The sequence below is a fragment of the Barbus barbus genome, assembly GCF_936440315.1.
Source record: "Barbus barbus genome assembly, chromosome: 2".
NCBI lineage: Eukaryota > Metazoa > Chordata > Actinopteri > Cypriniformes > Cyprinidae > Barbus > Barbus barbus.
Window position 1 is genome coordinate 15,640,150 of NC_136730.1, and position 21,139 is coordinate 15,661,288.

General features: G+C 37.2%; 1 protein-coding gene and 1 long non-coding RNA gene across 3 annotated transcripts; one reads left to right on the forward strand and one right to left on the reverse strand.

Annotated features, from left to right (window-relative positions):
- The first annotated feature begins 1,859 nt into the window (after positions 1 to 1,859).
- On the forward strand, positions 1,860 to 7,726 carry LOC306883537. Its single transcript, XR_013785361.1, has 3 exons — positions 1,860 to 2,101; positions 2,518 to 3,078; positions 6,960 to 7,726. It is a non-coding gene; the product is annotated as an uncharacterized lncRNA (long non-coding RNA).
- A 4,383-nt stretch (positions 7,727 to 12,109) lies between these two features.
- On the reverse strand, positions 12,110 to 20,781 carry LOC306877714 (uncharacterized protein). 2 transcript variants are annotated; one of them, XM_079429647.1, is made up of 9 exons: positions 20,284 to 20,781; positions 19,318 to 19,380; positions 18,978 to 19,192; positions 18,488 to 18,626; positions 17,996 to 18,138; positions 17,674 to 17,726; positions 16,780 to 16,904; positions 13,033 to 13,347; positions 12,110 to 12,926 (listed from the first exon to the last, which is right to left on the reverse strand). In XM_079429647.1, the coding sequence occupies exons 3-9, from the start codon at positions 19,190 to 19,192 to the stop codon at positions 12,561 to 12,563; spliced, it is 1,356 nt and encodes a 451-aa protein (XP_079285773.1). In that variant the 5' UTR covers positions 19,318 to 19,380; positions 20,284 to 20,781; the 3' UTR covers positions 12,110 to 12,560. The 2 variants fall into 2 exon arrangements, with proteins under 2 accessions (XP_079285773.1, XP_079285774.1); XM_079429648.1 differs by lacking the exon at positions 19,318 to 19,380 and having other exon boundaries at positions 12,319 to 12,926; positions 20,284 to 20,363.
- Positions 20,782 to 21,139: the final 358 nt, after the last annotated feature.

Genomic DNA, 21,139 nt, shown 5'->3' on the forward strand with positions numbered 1-21,139 from the left:
GTCACAACTAATTTATATATCCAGGGCTACAAAAACAGCTTGTACTTAAAAAATGAGCAAAGTGCTTCAGGGGGTAAACAGGAAAGTTGAACCATCAGTAGGACATGCCACTCTTTAAATTTCCACGAAATTGCGTGTTTTTGTAAAGGGGTGATGGGTGTTGCTGATGGGAAATGTATACTTTTTTTGAAGGCCAAACAATGAGTATTTTGAAATAGATATGCTTAATTATAAATAGATGTGTTTTTCAGTTGAGAAATGCTGAGCAGGCATCTTTTATTCACCGAAAATTTAAACTCATGTTTTCTATATAATTTTTAAACTAATAGTTAGTTTTGAGGCTAATTTATTTAATTTGACAATATTATTACATCTTTTATCAGTTTAAGACATCACTGTAACATTAAATATCAGGGCTTTCCTTTACTGGCCAACTAAAACTAGGTTGCTAACAACTGCCATTTTGTTCAAGGTTACATAACTGAAGACATAACATGGCAACACAATTATATCTGGCAAACCCAAAGACACCAAAACACAGCCTTAAAGGGTGTATGCAAAAGAAAATAATTTATGAAATGATTCAGAGGCTGAGAGTTGAAAGCCTTGAGGGCCAAAACTTGTGTTAACCTGTTTTGTGGTTGCGGTGCCTAGGAATGGAAGCTGTGGTTACAGTCAGAGTACAAACTGTGGTCAGAATCTTCTCCTCATCTGCACGCACATCCACAGCAACATTAACTGGTACTAAAAAACAACAACAAAAACAGTATTATATTAAGTGTTCTTGCTAACAGTAAAACAGACAACCCCTTTTTGCATTTGCAACTTTCCATTCTGGAATTTTTGACTTCAAATCTCTGAATTGGGACTTCGTAAGAACAAACAATTCCAACTTTATATTTTGCAAATGCTACAAAATTTGGTAAGAAATGTATACTTTTATGCAAGGATGCATTAAATTGACCAAAAGTGACATTACACACTTTTACATTGTAAAGAAAATTTTCATTTCAAATAAATGTTGTGAAGAAACAGAGAATTAAAAATTAACAATGAAGGAATGTTTCTTAAGCACCAAATCCCTATATTAGACTGATTTCTAAAGTATCATGTGACACTAAACACTTAATGACTGATGAAAATTCAGCTTTGTCACCAACATGAATAAATTAGCCTACATTTGAAAATATATTACAATAGAAAAAATGATTAGTGTTTAAATTGTAATATTTCACAATGTTTCTGTTACTGTATGTTTGATCAAATAAATACAGGCTTGTAGTGTTGAAGTGTTGTCTTTCAAAAAACTTAAAAAAATCTGAAATCTTCCTTAAATTTTTGAAGGGTAGCATGGCTGATAAAATACATTTACATACTTAATATCTGAATAGAGACAATGTTTTAATAATAAAAAAAGTCATTATGAAGTGTTTATTTAAGTTTAGTTAAATTCTATTCAATTATATAAGAAATAATTGGGCATGAATGATAAACAAAGTCACATTCACAAAAACAGACTTCAAAATCTAGTATTCAAAATCAAATCTGCAATATTATGTTACTAAAATGTTTCTGGGTGTCTCAAACATATATCATTTTTAATTTATTTGTTTATTTTTACAATATGCATATCAATTTTACTCTTATGCCTTGTTTAAGGAGGTCAAGCAGCTGCAGGCCACTCAGCTCTTGCACACGATGCTCTAAACACACACAAATGTGCACAGGATCCAGACACTTACATAACTTCAACCTGTCTTCACCTGAAGAAAACCTTGCAGAAACACATCTCCCTGATTTTAAAGTAAACACATCAGACAGACACTGTGCCCCAGACATTTCATGAGCATCTATGACTCAGTGTTTAGCAGTCAGTACAGGAGCTGCTGAATCACGTGTGCTGCTGTTTGTACCGATCTTATCTCTTCTTACCTTGATACAGTGTGTTTCCCCACAGTCACTGTCTGGGATGGTTCAGGAAGTATTCATCTGTCTGGCGAGAAAAATGGTCATTAAGGAACAACAATATCCTACCGTACACTCATGCTGACTTTTGACATGCTTATTTGACTTGCTGTGGCTCGGTCTGAATCATCAGCAGGTAGGGATGTGTGATATGAAAATGTTTGATACTTTTTCCTGTGGCAATTAGCATTATTCACTTTACTCACTAAATGAATACTTGCCTTCACAGGCAAGTTTGTTATTGTTATTGACACAAATTTCATGATTCAATACGACTTTGCTTCACAAGCATGTGATTTAATTCAATTTGATTTGATCATTTATTTGATTATTTTGGATATATCAGGTACAGTAGGCTACATGGCAAATTTTCTCAAACAACAACAACAAAATCTCTCAACTAATGTTGTAAAATATAGGCTACATTTGGTTGATACTAGGCTAATATTGAAGGTTAAAATTAACTGATTTCTATACAAACACTTAAATTACACTCAATTAAGTTTTTATAATAATTAATTTATAACGCACCACGGACCCTGGGTGCACCAGCAGCGGAAGATGCGAGCCAGGCACCGTGCGACGACCTCTCCCCCTCCGCCGCCTCCAGTCTTCGAGATCTCCACCCGGAACCGTTTCGCTCCCCTCCACGAGACGGAACGCGACGCTGTGATCGTCGGAGACTCCATCGTCCGGCATGTCCGTGCTACGTTAGCTGAAGGTAAACTGCACACTCACTGTTTCCCCCGGTGCTCGTGTTCTCGATGTTTCTATGCGGGGGTTAACGACACCAAGCTGCGGCAGACGGAGACACTGAAGAGGGACTTCAGGAGCCTGATCGAGATGGTACGCAGCACATCGCCCGCGACGACGATCATCGTGTCAGGACCGCTTCCCACGTATCGATGAGGGCACGAAAGGTTCAGTAGACTTTTTGCTTTAAACGAATGGTTATTGTCATGGTGTAAAGAACAGAAACTGCTCTTTGTTAATAATTGGAATCTTTTCTGGGAGCGTCCTAGGCTTTTCCATGCTGATGGCCTGCACCCCAGCAGAGTCGGAGCGGAACTCCTGTCAGACAACATCTCCAGGACGCTACGCTCCATCTGACTGGTAAGCCAATTCTCAAATAACTGCTATGATGACTTTTGTTATACCCACTTAAATGATTAAAGTACTTGCATTGTCCAATCTATACAGACCATATAGCGAGGTCAAAATATAAATTTAATGCAGGATCTAGAAAAAAACTGATCGTGATTAAACCAGAAAAACGCAAAATAAATGAACAAAAACTATTTTTAAAGCTTGGGCTCCTAAATATTAGATCACTCGCACCCAAAGCAGTTATTGTAAATGAAATGATCACAGATAATAATTTTGATGTACTCTGCCTGACTGAAACCTGGCTTAAACCAAATGAATATTTTGGTCTAAATGAATCTACTCCACCAAGCTACTGTTATAAACATAAGCCTCGTCAGACTGGACGTGGCGGCGGTGTTGCAACAATATATAGTGATATTCTCAGTGATACTCAGAAAACAGGATACAGGAGGTTTAACTCATTCAAATACTTCTGCTTAATGTTACACTGTTAGATATGCAAAAGAAATCTCTCCTATCTCTTGCTCTGGCTACTGTGTATAGACCACCAGGGCCATATACAGATTTCCTAAAATAATTCGCAGATTTTCTCTCAGATCTATTAGTTAATGTTGATAAAGTGCTAATTGTCGGAGATTTTAACATTCATGTTGATAATACAAATGATGCGTTAGGACTTGCGTTTGCGGACTTAATAAACTCTTTTGGAGTCAAGCAAAACGTCACCGGGCCCACTCATCGTTTTAATCATACGCTAGATTTAATTACAAACCCGATTCCAAAAAAGTTGGGACACTGTACAAATTACGAATAAAAAAGGAATGCAATAATTTACAAATCTCATAAACTTATATTTTATTCACAATAGAATATAGATAACATATCAAATGTGGATGTTGAAATGTCATGCCAAATATTGGCTCATTTTGGATTTCATGAGAGCTACACATTCCAAAAAAGTTGGGACAGGTAGCAATAAGAGGCCGGAAAAGTTAAATGTACTGTGGCGGGAGGAGCAAACGACAGACACAGTGGGTGTGGCGTCAAGCCTCGGAGAGGTTTTTATTAAACAATAAAAAGGGAAAATAAAGTGTCCAAAGGGGCAAAGTGTCCAAATAAACGGGGAATCTGGTGTCCTCGTTGTGCTGCGGGGCTTGTGCCGGAGGGTAGTGTTCGTCAGGGAAGGGTCCAGGGAAGGGGCGGAGTCCGGTGGCCGCACGCACTCCCCTCTCGGGGCCGGGAGCGAGTGGCGGCGGCGTCTCTTGTGCGGCTTCGTCCATCTCCTGGTTTCCCGGCGCTTCTGGGGGATTCGGCGGCCCGGCATCCTGGCCCGTCAGTCGCCTAACGGGTGCGGCAGTCCTCCTCGACGCACCCTTCCTGGACCCACGAGGACACCAGCGTGCATGCACGGGGAAGAGACCGGTCTCTCGAGGAGAGGCGCGCTCGGCGTTTAAACGGCGGCGGTGATGAGGCTCTATTCACATCAGGTGCGCCTCATCACACGCCGCCAGCCCTAGGTGTTCAGCGCCCCTCCTCTCTCACACCCCCACTCCCGTCGGGAGCCTGGTGAAGGGCGGCGAATACGGGACGGGGTGGTGATGATGGACAGGGGGGAGGCAGCTGACTCGTCACAGTACATATAAGGAACAGCTGGAGGACCAATTTGCAACTTATTAGGTCAATTGGCAACATGATTGGGTTTAAAAAGAGCCTCTCAGAGTGGCAGTGTCTCTCAGAAGTCAAGATGGCAAGAGGATCACCAATTCCCCCAATGCTGCGGCGAAAAATAGTGGAGCAATATCAGAAAGGAGTTTCTCAGAGAAAAATTGCAAAGAGTTTGAAGTTATCATCATCTACAGACCATAATATCATCCAAAGATTCAGAGAATCTGGAACAATCTCTGTGCGTAAGGGTCAAGGCCGGAAAACCATACTGGATGCCCGTGATCTTCGGGCCCTTAGACGGCACTGCATCACATACAGGAATGCTACTGTAATGGAAATCACAACATGGGCTCAGGAATACTTCCAGAAAACATTGTCGGTGAACACAATCCACCGTGCCATTCGCCGTTGCCGGCTAAAACTCTATAGGTCAAAAAAGAAGCCATATCTAAACATGATCCAGAAGCGCAGGCGTTTTCTCTGGGCCAAGGCTTATTTAAAATGGACTGTGGCAAAGTGGAAAACTGTTCTGTGGTCAGACGAATCAAAATTTGAAGTTCTTTTTGGAAAATTGCAACTTATCAGTGCATCTAAACCAACAACGTTTATTAGATCCTGTACCAACTAAACTACTGAAAGAGTTGTTACCTGTTGCAGAAGAACCACTTCTCAATATTATTAACTCATCGTTATCTTTAGGTCACGTCCCAAAACCACTCAAGCTGGCGGTTATTAAGCCTCTTATTAAGAAACCACAACTAGATTCTAATGAACTGGCAGATTACAGACCCATTTCAAATCTTCTGTTTATGTCTAAAATTTTAGAAAAAGTTGTGTCTGCTCAATTGTGCTCCTTCTTGCAAAAAAAATGATCTCTATGAAGAATTTCAATCAGGTTTCAGGCCTCACCTAATTTTGTTAAAATTACAAATGACTTGCTTCTTGCTTCAGACCAAGGCTGCATCTCATTGCTAGTATTTCTTGATCTTAGTGCTGCGTTCAACACTATAGACCATGACATACTCATAGATCGATTACAAAACTATACTGGTATTCAATGGCAGGCTTTAAGATGGTTTAGATCCTACCTGTCCGATCGCTACCACTTTGTTCATTTAAATGGGGAGTCATCTCAATTATCACCAGTAAAGTATGGAGTACCACAAGGATCTGTCCTAGGTCCTCTGCTATTTTCAATATACATGTTGCCTCTTGGTAATATTATTAGAAAATACGGGATTAGTTTTCATTGTTATGCTGATGATACTCAAATATATATCTCAACAAGACCAGATGAAACTTCTAAACTATCTAAGCTAATAGATTGTGTAAAAAGTGTAAAAGATTGGATGACCAATAATTTCCTCCTATTAAATTCAGATAAAACAGAAATATTACTTATTGGAACAAAAAACAGTACACAGAATATCTTGGATTACAATTTGCAACTAGACGGATGCACTGTTACGTCCTCTAAAGTCAAAAATCTGGGTGTTATATTAGACAGCAACTTGTCCTTTGAAAATCATATTTCCCATGTTACAAAAACAGCATTCTTCCATCTTAGAAACATTGCCAAGCTTCGAAACATGCTACCTGTTTCTGATGCAGAAAAGCTAGTTCATGCATGCACTGGACTATTTTAATGCACTGCTAGCTGGTTGTCCTGCATCTTCAATAAACAAGCTACAGATAGTCCAAAATGCAGCAGCTAGAGTTCTTACCAGGTCAAGAAAATATGATCATATTACCCCAATTTTACAGTCTCTGCACTGGCTACCTATTAAGTTCCGTATCATTTACAAAATATTATTACTTGCCTATAAGGCCCTAAATGGTTTAGCTCCTGCGTACCTAACTTGTCTTCTACCACGCTACAATCCAACCCGCTCCCTAAGGTCGCAAAACTCTGGACTTTTCATAGTACCTAGGATAGCAAAGTCCACTAAACGAGGTAGAGCTTTTCACATTTGGCTCCCAAACTCTGGAATAGCCTTCCTGATAACGTTCGGGATTCAGACACACTATCTGTTTAAATCTAGATTAAAGACTCATCTCTTTAGCCAAGCATTCACATAATGCATCTTATAATCTTGTACTGCAGTTATATCTGATCAAATGTACATTATTATTATTCTTTAGCTTGGGTTGAACAAATAATTTTTGCTTAGATGGAACAGCAGCTACGCTAATTATGTCTCTATTTGTTTCTCTTTTTCTAGGAATTACAGAAGCTTCAGTCTGGATCCAACCCTTAAATGATCTGAGATGACCGAACACCTGAGAAAAGATAATGCCAACCCCTCAGAGGACCTCAGAGGATGCCAACGCTCAGACAACATACAGAATTACCAAATTTTGCCATAAGTTATATTGGTTCTGCAATATATAAATATATTGTGGAAACTTAATTTCCTGTAGAGCTGCTTTGCAACGATTTGTATCGTAAAAGGCGCTATACAAATAAACTTGAACTTGAACTTTATATTCACATAATTAGGCTATATTTCTCTACTCCAATTTAAATGGATGTCATAAAAACGTTTTGGGATTTATTCAAACATAAATTAAATAGACCAGAACAGTAAACTTATAATGGTGCATATTATTTGGAAAAATGCTCCTCTCTAGAATTAATTTTTTCTAGCTGACTAACGAGTTTATCGTCACCGACTGTTTTTCTCTGAGATAAATGCAATGTAGGCTACGTGACATTGTTTACAAGCTGTTATATTAACGTCTTTACGTGGTTGAAACACTGATTGAGGGATTACGTGAGATAAGATACGGATTTCGGTACTTTGTACTCTTTCTTTTAACCTAACTTTATATGTTCATTCATGTTTATTTCGTTCTGTAACTGGAATCAAAGCGGAGGAGATAATCAGTTCACGTGCGCTTTGGTGCTACAGTGATCTGTCACTCCACATTAAGTAGCGCCAAAATGGTATTTATTGTTTGAATATTTTAATAAAATGGACATAATTTGAAATTTGAGACTTTGTTTTATATCAAAAGTAAGATTATTGCGATTTATTGGATGGGAGGTGCACTATACTGTTCCGTTAACTGAAAACAGACTAATCAGTTCTTGGGATTTAAGAATGATATCGTTTCATAAAAATGAGAATTGATTAAACCGACAAATTTATATTTTTTTACCCAGCCCTAGTAATACTTTTCTAATAGGCTAATAATATTTTTTACAGCACTTATGTAGGCTACAGTAAAATGTGCATATTATGTAATGAGGAAATATAGCCCTATAATGTAATGTGTAACACACTGCAGATGATACAGTCAAATCACAAACAAAACTTTACATTTATGCATTACTGATGCTTTTATCTTACAACATATTTGTAATTAAATGCATGTTTAATGTTTAATATTTAAAAGAGTGCAGCCTTGTAAGACCTTATTCAGTCTATTGAAATGCTTGCTCACATTTTCCCAGTACTCAGTGAGATGACTCTATGAAACCACAGTGATTCACATGGTCTTTTGTGTGTGTGCTCAAGAAAGAATGGAAAAAGTGGGACCCTTAAGATGCTGTATACAGAAGACATGCTGTTCTACAAAAGCCAACCTGAAAGAAGAAAAATGTTGAGTTGCTTTGCCAACACCCACACAAACAAACATTTGTATAAGGTCATTACCAAGCACACAGAACACAAAATAATCAACTCTCTTTTCTATAATAATCAGAAGCATATGAGAATATTCCAGAAAAGGCGAATATAATCCATGGAACAAATCTAAACTAAATCCATCTAAACAAGCCTGAGAGGAACTCTGTTTTGGGAACCCTGACCTTTCTGCTGAGCAAGGTCTCTCCTCACAGTCACCTAGCTCTCCCATTTCTATAGTGAGAACAAGAAATAACTCCACTACCACTGTTCATTCCTCATTTAAAATCAGTTTATCTGCTGAAATACCTTTGTGACTGTATTTGTAAATAATATACAGAAAGATTGAGTCTGAGTCTGTTGATTTCAGTTTAAATTTGACTAATCAAGGAAGCTTCGCCCCTTTCTTCTATTTTGTTTTTTCTTATTGACATTTGTATTGCATCATATACTTATGAAATTACGGGCTATTAATATGCATTCTAGATGAGAGTGCAGTCCCATTTTGCGATTGTGAAACTGAATTCTGTGAGACACCAGACGCCACCGAGTCAGTTGAAAACACCCCCACATAAAATGTGTTTTTCTGTATGTGAATCATTGTTCTTAATCTGTCCAAGATCATTTGGCTCTTGCCACCTTCCACTGTAACCACATTATAGCTCACAGAAGAAGAAAAAAAGAATAATATTCAGCTTTTAATCATCACTACCTGTTTTGGTGAGAATAAATAAACGTAATACAGTCACTCTTGATCCAAATTAAATGTGAAATTATTATTACTGCATTAATAAATCAAAACTTTAAAGGCAATTTCTCAAAAAGTAGATTTTTTTACACCCTCAGATTTCAGATCTTCAAAAAGATGTATCTCGGCCAAATATTGTCCATACATAAATGGAAAGCTTATCTATTCAGCTTTCAGATGATGTATTAAACTCAAAATAACTTATGACTGGTTTTGTGGTCCAGGGTCATATATATATATATATATATATATATATATACGCTCACCGGCCACTTTATTAGGTACACCTGTTCAATTGCTTCGTAACACAAATTGCTAATCAGCCAATAACATGGCAGCAACTCAATGCATTTAGGCATCTAGATGTGGTGAAGACGACTTGCTGAAGTTCAAACCTAGCATCAGAATAGGGAAGAAAGGGGATTTAAGTGACTTTGAACATAGAATGGTTGTTGGTGCCAGACGGCTGGTCTGAGTATTTCAAAAACTGCTGATCTACTGAGATTTTCACGCACAACCATCTCTAGGGTTTACAGAGAATGGTCCGAAAAAGAGAAAATATCCAGTGAGCGGCAGTTGTGTGGACGAAAATGCCTTGTTGATGTCAGAGGTCAGAGGAGAATGGGCAGGCTGGTTAGAGATGATAGAAAGGCAACAGTAACTCAAATAACCACTCGTTACAACCAAGGTATGCAGAACACCATCTCTGAACGCACAAAACGTTGAACCCTGAAGCAGATGGGCTACAGCAGCAGAAGACCATACCGATTGCCGCTCCTGTCAGCTAAGAACAGGAAACGGAGGCTACAATTCACACAGGATCACCAAAATTGGACAATAGAAGATTGGAAAAACGTTGCCTGCTCTGATGAGTCTTGATTTCTGCTGCGACATTCAGATGGTAGAGTCAGAATTTGGCATAAAGAACATGAAAGCATAGATCCATCCTGCCTTGTCTCAACGGTTCAGGCTGCTGGTGGTGGTGTAATGGTGTGGGGGATATTTTCTTGGCACACTTTGGGCCCCTTAGTACTAATTGAGCATTGTTTAAACGCCACAGCCTACCTGAGTATTGTTTCTGACCATGTCCATCCCTTTATGACTACAGTGTACCCATCTTCTGATGGCTACTTCCAGCAGGATAATGCACCATGCCACAAAGCTCAAATCATCTCAGACTGGTTTCTTGAACATGACAATGAGTTCACTTTACTCAAATGGCCTCCACAGTCACCAGATCTCAATCCAATAGAGCACCTTTGGGATGTGGTGGAACGGAGATTCGCATCATGGATGTGCAGCCGACAAATCTGCAGCAACTGCTTGATGCTATCATGTCAATATGGACCAAAATCTCTGAGGAATGTTTCCAACACCTTGTTGAATCTATGCCACGAAGAATTAGGGCAGTTCTGAAGGCAAAAGGGGGTCCAACCCGGTACTAGCAAGGTGTACCTAATAAAGTATCCACTGAATATATATATATATATATATATACTTTGCATTTCATTAACATTTCATCAACATTACACATAACTGATTTTGATCTAAATCTAAATATCTATACTTTCTTGATCTTTTTAGCTAAAAATAGTCAATGTAAAACATATCCATGTGTGATGCGTAGAAATTTTCATGATTGTATACTGTACCTCTGGGACATTGTGGTATACAGGATATTACATCACTTGGAAAACCAGTGGCTTGGACTGAAATTAGAAAAATGTGTAGAGAAGGAAAAAAAACAGTAGAATGGAATAGTACAGAACAGATGAGTAAAAACATCTGGAAGCAGTAGCTGGGGATTATGCTAAAATAATCGGATTTAAAAAAAGATTGAACAATTATTAAATATGTTGTTTGTAATGTAATAACACATCTGGAATGGCGAGGGTCTGCGCTTAAACTGTATAACCTTACCGTTTAATTTTGGCCATGTGACATAAAACATCTGTTTGAGGCGAACCCTATCACTTTCTTCTGTGATGATTCAAGCTTCCACAAAGAACAGATCGCGCCGGTGAATAAACAGAATGTTTGAGCTGTTAGAATGAGAACACGAGATTCCTGAACGATGCTGTTGCTGCTGAAGCGGTTGAATTAATAATTCGTGGTCTTGATCTCCCTGGGAGACCCTATTTATAGGATGGCGACATCAGTGAAAGTTACTTACATGGAAAGAACCACAGTGACTCAGAATTTAGCTTGGATGGTGTGTCTGCATTGTAACGTTATCAGTTGTGAGTGTTGTGTATGCACGCACAGCACATTGGTTAATCGCGATTTCAACAGTTTTCACTGTTTCAAATTTCCAGTGCGTCAGATTGTGATATAGGCTCACAAAACGTTAAATTGCGCTGAAACTGCAGTTTAAAGCGTCATGTTACGCTCGCTCTTGGTCGTGTAGGACGCGCTGCCACCGTGTGGCTGGAGGAATTGAGCATTATTAGCATTAGCTTCGTGAGTTATATAAACAACCGCAGTAATGCAGTTGCTTTTCACGGAGCTCCATGGTCGAAATTCTGGATTGTGTATTGCATCAAAACTGGCAGAGATAACGTTACTTAACGAAATATATTTAAAAAACATAAATAGCTTAAAATGTGTGTTTAGAATGATCATATGCCAACGTGAATCAGAATTACGGAAAAGTTACGAGATATCAAAGTCCAAATGTTTTTAATATAGGAACGAGTTCAATGAGTTCATGAATAGTAGCTGACTAAGATATTCTTGAAATCTAATTTTCAGAATGTCGCCACGAGGCGCCGTGGCTTAGTTGGTTAAAGCGCCTGTCTAGTAAACAGGAGATCCTGGGTTCGAATCCCAGCGGTGCCTTTTGTCTCTGTATGACATGATTATTGAATAAAACTGAACATTCGTTGACTATTGTGCTTGTGGTTATGTATTTTGGAATAAGTACTGACTATCTGACACTATATGACAATACACAATATGGGTTGTGGGGACATGGATATAGTTTGGAAATATAGTATGTGGATATATTTTTATATTTCTGTAAAAGAAAGACAGACATATGGTTTTGGAATCACAAGATGGTGAGAATTTTGGGTGAACAATCCCTGTAAGTGTCCCTTGGGGTACACATACCTTGTGTTGTTGTTGTGAATCTCTGGTCTTGATGGCAAGTTTTAGATGATGACATGAATTCTTCCTTTAAAACACTGTAAGTGCATACTATTTGTGTTCATTTATGGTTTATTTTTTAAAAAGTAGCTCATCACAAACAACAAGATTAGAAAGATATTTAATTTAGACATTTTCTATGCGGACGGACTCAGCTCATAAAAATAAGAGTATGGTTAGACATTTAAAAAAATAATTGCAAAATTAAAAGTACTGAACAATTTGTTAATATCCTAATTGTACTTGCTACACTGGTATATGTTTGTCAGCATCTTGATGATGGTGTATATTTTTCCATCTCAGCTTACATTTGTTTTTTTAACAGCCAGAGGCTTCTGTAGCTGCTGGCCATGCAAATCCTGCACCTTCCACTCCATGTTATCCAGGACAGTGTAGTTGTAGGTCTTGTAATTGAGCATGTCTCGGGCACGGAACACCTTGTTGGATTCGTACAGGTTGCTCCAATAGCGTGGGAGGGGTTTGAATCCCCCCAGATGAGCGAGCTCGTCATTGTAAGCCCATTGTTCAGAATCCAGTTTAAGGATATGGTGGGTGGCAATTCCACGGGCACGACGGGCAGCAATGTCCAGCTCGATATCTTTCTCCATTTCCTCACGGGATGGCAGGCGGAAAGAACCATCCAACACTGACAGGACAAACTGAGACTGGGAAAAAATGAGAGGAAACAATTTGAAGATGTAAGGGAAATTTAAGAAGTACCTCAGTGACACATATTCCCTTAAACAAAATATCCTTTGCTTTGCAACTAACCTGAATATGGAAATGTGGGAAGGGGCATATAGCTCTGCAGATGCCCACTATAAAGAGTGAAGGGTAGGCTGGGGGTATTAGGAACTTATAGAGAGGCCAGACGAGGTGCTCCTGCACTTTTACACCCACTTTCTTATCCAGGAACGGAAAGGTGAAGTTGTAGCCTGTACAAAACAGGAACACCTCTGGCTTGGCTCTCTCCCCATTTTTAAACTCTAGTGTGCCATCATCCAGTACAGAGATTACTGGAGGAGCCTGCTGGACTCCTGGAGGAAGGGGGCAGGTCAGTGGCCGCTGTCCATGACTCAGGATGACCTGGAGGTCAAGGTAATGGTACAAGATAAACAAGAAATTCCAGATAAAGTACTTTGGATGGTAATCAGGTAATAAGCATACGTTGTAATAACAGGTAGTAAGCATGCGAACATCTCTAAAAGCACAAGAACAAGTTGGTTTCTTTTGTCACAAGCATTAACACACATTAAAGGCTGGAATACATTAAATGACATTTGAAAAAAAACAAAAAACACTTGGTATCATACACCTGCCGATATTGTTACTGAGGAAAATCTGGAAGGCATAAGTTAAGCTAAAGGATATAAATATTTTTTATTAATGAAGACTTTTCTGAGGCTCTTCAGTTGAGAAGAAAGTAACTACTACCTAAATTAAGAGCTGCACGTGATAGAGGTGAAAGAGCCATCCTGAAATATGACGAGTTAGTCATCTTGCCCAGAACTGGAAATTTTCGAACATAGACCCTCTTTGAATGATGTTTGAATGATTTTGTACCTTACAATTTACTCATTGTTTACTGTTTTGTTATGATGCATGACAATTCTACATCATCTCTTTTATCGATGTTGTCAAAGAAAGGAATGATTTTTGCACATTTAAATATATGTAACCTAAGGAATAAAACACATAAGGTGGCGAGGATATGTAATTCAGATAACATTCAAGTTTTAGCATTGTCTGAGACACATCTAGATTCAGCTATGAGTAATCTTGAGCTTATGATTAATGGTTATAAATTGTATAGGAAAGATCGGGATAAATATGGAGGCGGAGTAGCTTTTTATATTAAGGAACATTTTGGAGTTATTTTAAGGAAAGACCTAATAAATAGTTACATTGAAGTCATATGTTGAGATTTCTGTTCCTCATTGCAAACCAATTTTAGTTGGTTGTTGTTATCGGCCTCCTAGTGCTAATGTGCAGTCTTTGGACATCCTAGGTGAAAATATGGATAGGGTAACAGAAGAAAATAAGGACATATTTTTACTTGGTGATTTCAATATTGACTGGCTTTCAAAAAACTGCTCATTGCCAAAAAAGTTAAGATCAATGGCTGACGTTTGTAATCTTAGACAGTTGATTACTCAACCAACAAGAATTAGTATGAAGGTTAACAATGTTAGTACTTCTAGTTGCATTGACCTCAAATTTACCAACACTCAGGACTTGTGTTCTAAGGCAGTATCAGTCGCAGTTGGCTGTAGTGATCATAATTTAATTGCAATAACCAAAAAGATAAAAATTCCCAAATCAGGTACTAGGATTGTATTATCCAGGTCATATAAAAGATTCAACAAAGATTTGTTCATTAATGAAGTTCAGAGTGTCCAATGGACTGAAGTATGTCAAGAAAAAGATGTCAACGTAGCTCTTAATACCTTTATGGATATATTAAATAAGTTAATTGATAAATATGCTCCACTTACAAAAAGATCAGTAAAAGCTAAAAATGCACTTTGGCTTCATAGATGTTTGCTTAGTGGTGTATATCCGAATCTATGTAAAGAATCTAAAATCATACCATTACTTAAAATGAGAAAAACAGATTTTTCAGGATCTAATTGTAGGCCAATTAGTATTTTGAGCAAGCTCTTGGAGAAAATTATTTTTGGACAAATTTTACAATATTTTAGAATCAATGGATTATTTACTAATGCAGAACACTCCACAAGTACTGCTCTTATACACATGACAGACGAATGGTTAGCATGTCTAGATGATAAGAAATTGATCGGTGCTGTCTTAATAGACTATACAGCAGCTTTTGATGTTATTGATCATGATATTCTTATTGCTAAACTAAAATGTTATGGTTTTTCACTCACAGCTCTTGATTGGATTGGAAGTTATCTTTCTAATAGAAAACAGAGAGTGTTTCATAATGGATCTTTCTCGGTAGCTAAAAACACCAATTGTGGTGTACCACAAGGTAGTTATTTAGGTCCATTATTGTTTTCCATTTTTATAAATGATTTACCATATGTTGTTGATAAGGCAAATATAGTTATGTATGCTAATGATTCTACAATGTTCTCCGTGGCACATACATTAACTGATCTTCAGGAAAATTTAAGTGATGAGTTATTAACAATTATGAAGTGGGTTCGAATTAATAAATTAATTTTAAATTTAGAAAAAACTAAATGTATTGTTTTTAGTAACAAAAATAGTATGACTAAGGCTGCTGATTGAATTTATTTATTAATGGGGTGCCAATAGAACAAGTAACACATGTTAAGTTGCTAGGTGTGATGCTTGACAATACGTTGTCCTGGTCCAAACATAAAGATTATATAGTAAGTATATATTATGTTCAATATTAATGTTAATGTTAGTGATATGCATAGAAAGTTATCGTGGCTTCTGGTGAAGGTTAAATTACATTTACGATTGTTGGTATATTTTTATAAGGCATTCAAGTATCATACTCCTTGTTTTTCTTTGAAAAGCTTGTTTATGTTGGACTTAGACATGATTATAAAACACGTCAAGTGAGTAAGGATCAACTTTTTTTACCGTGTCCACAAACAAATTTGATGAAAAATACTGTACTTTATCGAGGTTCTGTTGCTTGGAATATGGTTCCCCTAAATATAAGAAAGAGCAACTGTACAAATGTATTTAGAAGAAAATGTGAAGATATGCTTATAAATATGTAGATGTATATTTTAAGTGTTGCTTCTGTTGAGATGTATAGTTTGTGATGTGATAAGTGAATTTGTGTTTTTGTATTGTTTGTTTGTTTGTTTGTTTTTCTTATCTATTTGTACAATTTTCTGCTTTGGATTGAGTTGTGGACCCCAGGAAGACTAGCAACCACTCTGTAGAAGCTAATGGGGATCCAAATAAACAATAAACAATAAACTAGGCTACATCATATTTTCTAACTATAAAAACTACATTTTTTACTGCAGTATGTTTCTTCTGTGTGCAGTTGCGTTTGATTTCTTCACAAGCTTCTTTCACACAAAGCTTTGCACGACCTTTGTCACTGTTAGTAACTTACATTAACCACTATAATTCCCTATTTCAGCAACTGGAGTCCATTTCTCCAGACTGTAAATTGAGCCAAAAATCTGGGCAAAATTTGTCTATTCAGCCTTTAGGATCACACACTAACAGGCTATTTAAGTTGTTAGAAAAAGCTACAAACTCGTGCAGAAACACGTGCCTCATTTCTAGGACGACAAAAGAAAACAATATGTATTCTAAAAATCAGCTCAAAATATCAAACATGTTTAATTTTCTTCTAACTGGATGGAGTCATCATAGGTATTTTTCTGTCAACTCTCATTGTCTAAAATCTGCAGACTGACTTTCAGAAACTAGCGTTAACTTGCCCAGACTGCAAATTTGCTAAAAATCTGTGCAAATGTTATGTAGTATATTCCAGCTTAAGTAAAAAATGCAGCATTGCAAATAGCTAAACAATTTAACACTGTGAAAGACCTGAGCATCAACATTGGAGAGCTCCATGGCAATGTCTAGTCCAGAGAGACCGGCTCCCAGCAGCACCACTGACTTTCCCGCCAAAGATTCAGCACTACGATAATCATGACTGTGCATCAGCGTCCCTAAAAAAAACATACATTTAGACAAAATACAATATTTTTTAGAATATAGAAAATATATAAAGAACACACGCTAGTCAAACTTGCATCATCACCAAAAATATTAATTAACTAGAAATGTTTTGGTTAATCAACCTTCTTAAAGCTTTCCCTTAAGCCTGATGAATGTTGATTGATTAATACATGATTTATATTATTATATTATTATATTATACTTTCATTGTATGCACCTACGAATGATTTTGAGCGTGCAAGGCACTATTTATTTTAATTTTTTTACGTTTTATAGTAATAACAGCAATTACTAAAATTGCAATACTAAAGCAAGCATGCATTATGTGTACATAAATGCAAAAATTATAATACATAACATTTCCATTATTTACTGTGATATGAAAATCTTGCACTTTGTGAAATGGATAACAAAGGCCCCAGTCTCAACATCAAAAGAAACATAAAGAAACATAAAGGTCTAACAGTTAATTAACCTATACTGATAAATAAAATATAATATAATATAATGACTAACCAAAACTGGATCTACTTTCCAACCAAAGCCATGGTTTGATCTAAAGAATTTCTCAGTATTTCCTCACTCTGACTGTTAAACTGATAACATGTTGCAACAGCAAAGAACGTTTAGGAATTTGCAAGTCAAAGCAAATGTCAAAGGTATTTTGCTGCCAAGTACATAGATAATTGGTTTTAAAGATGTCACATTCTTTTGCTTTACAAAGTAAATACATATTATATAATGTAAGGAAGGGAAAACCTTTGAATTTTTCCAGTCCAGGTATTGCAGGGATGTAGGGATCATAGAAATGTCTGGAATAAACACACATAATTTAATTTTAAAGACTCAAACAATCAAAAAAACTCAATCAAATTTTTCACCTGATTATATAATCAAATCTCACCCTGGAAAACTGGCACAGTATATAAGTGAAAGTGCAATACAGTTTCATTGCATCATTAGTTACTGTTTAATCCACTGCCCTCAATGGCCTTATAGATCTAGGCATGTACATTTTAACCATAGTTGCACATAGGAAGGTTTTACAGAGAATGTTTCACTCATTTTGCTGTACACTTACCCATTGCACACCATAACAGCATCAAATCTCTCTGTAGTGGATTTGCTGTGGTCTACACCATCGTTGGAAGTGACATCCCAAGCCAACCCATTCCACCCACCCTTCACATCTACTGGGGTCACTGAAGCCACTGAGGTGCCAAACTTGTTGAAAGAGAGAAATACACCTATCATTACTTTTTTACATTCAGACTGATGGTTATCAAGCGAACTGATGCATCAGCAACATTCAGTCCTTTGTACAGGCGACCATTAATTCTCTAGTAGTTTTCCACAATCCCACAGACTGATCATAAATGTACAGTAAAGATAAAGTTGTTTTTTTTTACAGATTAGTCACTTTGACTGACTGGTCATAAAAAGTGAAATTAATAATTGTCTGTCAAAACTATGCATTGAGCATGAATTTACCTGAAATGCTGAACATCAACAAAGAGGTGTGAGTATTTAAAAAATGTAAGAACTGGGCTACTACAAATATTATCGTTTTCACCTGTATGTGGTCCCACAGACGAAAATGATCACAGTACTTCTCAAGGTACTTCCGTACCTCCGTGTGATGGACAAAAGAGGGGAGATGCTTTGCAAAAGGAAAGTCAGGGAAAGACATAACCTCTTTGGGAATATTGGTTCTAGTGTGTGAGAAGAGCACATGGCAAAACATTATAAAGCCACAATACTGCTTTAAAGATTTAAAATACGTCACAGGCTACTGATATTTCAAGAAGAGTTTAAAAGGAGGATATTACGTAAAAATAACATTTAAAAAAAGAAGGTTGATTTACATTACACTTCAATAAGTAGCAATTCTTGTCACATGGCATGCATTAAAATGGTAACAACACTGATTGACACTTAATATGCAATTAAACATTTTAAATGTTATAAGTGACATCACTACTTATGTCTTGCGATATTTATTACAGTGCAATATAATAAAGTTACATTAGTGCCATAAAAATAATAAACACTTATAAATTGACCTGAGGTCCCTGTACATGCTGCTGTGAATCGGTAAGCCATTGTCGTAACATCCCACTCTTTCCTCATAGACCCAGGTTCCTCCGATATTGTCGGTGAGCTCGTACACCACAGGTGTCGCGAAGGTGTCCCGACGGGAGAGAAGATGGCGCGCCGCGCAGAGTCCCGCACCACCGGCTCCGATAACAGCGACGCGCAGCTTCCCCAAACCGGACATCTTTATGCAAAAGGCGGGTATAAGTTCACAAGTTAACACCTGGCAAAACCGCAGAAAGCCTACATGTTGTTTCGCTGAAAATGGAAAACTTGTCCAGATTATAAATATGTTTCCATTCTGCTTACAGTATTTGGAGCTGGTATCTACAGCTGTCCTCGGGTGACAGTGCCGGGTCTGACTGTCAGTCTCTGAAAGAGAAGGCGAAAGCTCGTCTAATTATATCGAAGACGCGTTGGAATTTGTCCAGCTAACCCGGCAGCTCAATCAAATTAACCCTTCGTGTTTTGAAGAAGCATTTTCATTGCAAATTGACGGGGGAAAAAACAATAAAATAAAACTTAAATATAGGAAAACAACAGTATTATAAAATGCACGTTATATTTTTTATTAAGTTTAGGAATAAAGTAGCCTAAGTCACACGGACATGTGGAAAATAATTGTTAGTCTTCCTCGTTTATGCATGATTTTTCATAATAAATAATCTTAGACAACATTCTATCTACATGCGCTTTCGTTTTTACATTAGCAATTGCAATAATTGTTTAAAGGTTTAAATTTGAATCGGGGTATGCTTGAGAAGATTGTCACTTGCCAGCAATAGTTATTTTCAGTATTTCACCAAACCCACACCTGTATAAGGATACAAGTCATGTCCTTGCTTATTGGATTCAGCACATCTTTCATATACCAACATACCTCACGCACTTCTCTGACATATGACTTCAATCGTGCAGTTTTCACTTCCTCAAAACGATAAATTCTCGCTGCGAGTAGGGTTCGAACCTGCGCGGGGAGACCCCATTGGATTTCAAATCCAACGCCTTAACCACTCGGCCATCGCAGCAGCGGAACTATACGCTTGACATGCCAGAATAACAACAAATACTTGTATAAAAGTTATAAAGTAACTTTATTAAATTGCAAACGCTCCGCGAAAAATAACCCCGTATCACCACCTTGTTTTTACTAACAAAAATGCACGCTAATGTTAATGTTTATACTATTTTATTTTTGACAGTGAACTAACTTGATTCATATTGATCATAATAACAATTATTTGCGTTTGAGTTTAATTAAAGTATAAATCGTACCGTTAATGGATGCTGAGAGGACAAATGCAGCTTCCGCGTACCTCCAACAAACAGGCACTGGCCTACTTTATCAAACGGAACGTCACGTGATGGATTTGGTGGCCAGATGCTCTCCGCCCCACTCTAATTTTTTGATTGTTATTAATTAATAAGCCGATTTGTTTCAGTATAACTTTAGGCAGACAGGACGAATAAACTATTCGCTATAATAAATTTGAGTAAACAGTTTCTTACAAACAATGAAGATTTTCCAGACTGACATGTCTAAAAATTACGAGCGCACGTCATGGAAACTTTGCGAGTCCAGGGGTCCTGCTCTGAACCCAAACAGACCTAACTCTACACGGATTGTTGTTTTCCAAACCAGGAGACGTCTCGCCTTTATCCACCTCACTTTTGACTGCGTTTGTTTGTTTGTTTTATTTGGATCCCCATTAGCTTCAGCATAAGCTAAAAGCTATTCTTCCTGGGGTCCTACAATCTACCATGTGACAATACAATTTATAACATCACATTACACACCATACGCACATTACACAACATTTGAGAATACATATTATACAGTTAACGCCATTAATCACACACACACAAAAAAATAATAATCATAACCATAAATAAAAATCAAATGTCGCTACTCCGAATAGATCTATATCAAAAAATAAAATAACTAAGAACCCTCTAACAGTATCTCCTTAAATTAAATTAATATTAACTATTTAATTGAAGGTCTTAAGTGATATTTTAAAACCATACCGAGTATTTTGTTGTTTGATAATATTTGGGAGAGAGTTCCATTCACACATCGCTCTATACCTGACTGAACGTTGAATTGATTTAGTTTTCACTATAGGTAAAA

What these genes read in the sequence shown, in the direction of transcription:
- LOC306877714 (XM_079429647.1), bottom strand. Translation starts at nt 19,192, where the DNA reads ATGTCCGGTTTGGGGAAGCTGCGCGTCGCTGTTATCGGAGCCGGTGGT. An exon ending in GTCTGTGGGACCACATACAG is followed by an intron (nt 18,139 to 18,487) that starts GTGAAAACGATA and finishes TCTTTCAACAAG; the next exon opens with TTTGGCACCTCAGTGGCTTC. An exon ending in TCCCACATTTCCATATTCAG is followed by an intron (nt 12,927 to 13,032) that starts GTTAGTTGCAAA and finishes ATTTTTTCCCAG; the next exon opens with TCTCAGTTTGTCCTGTCAGT.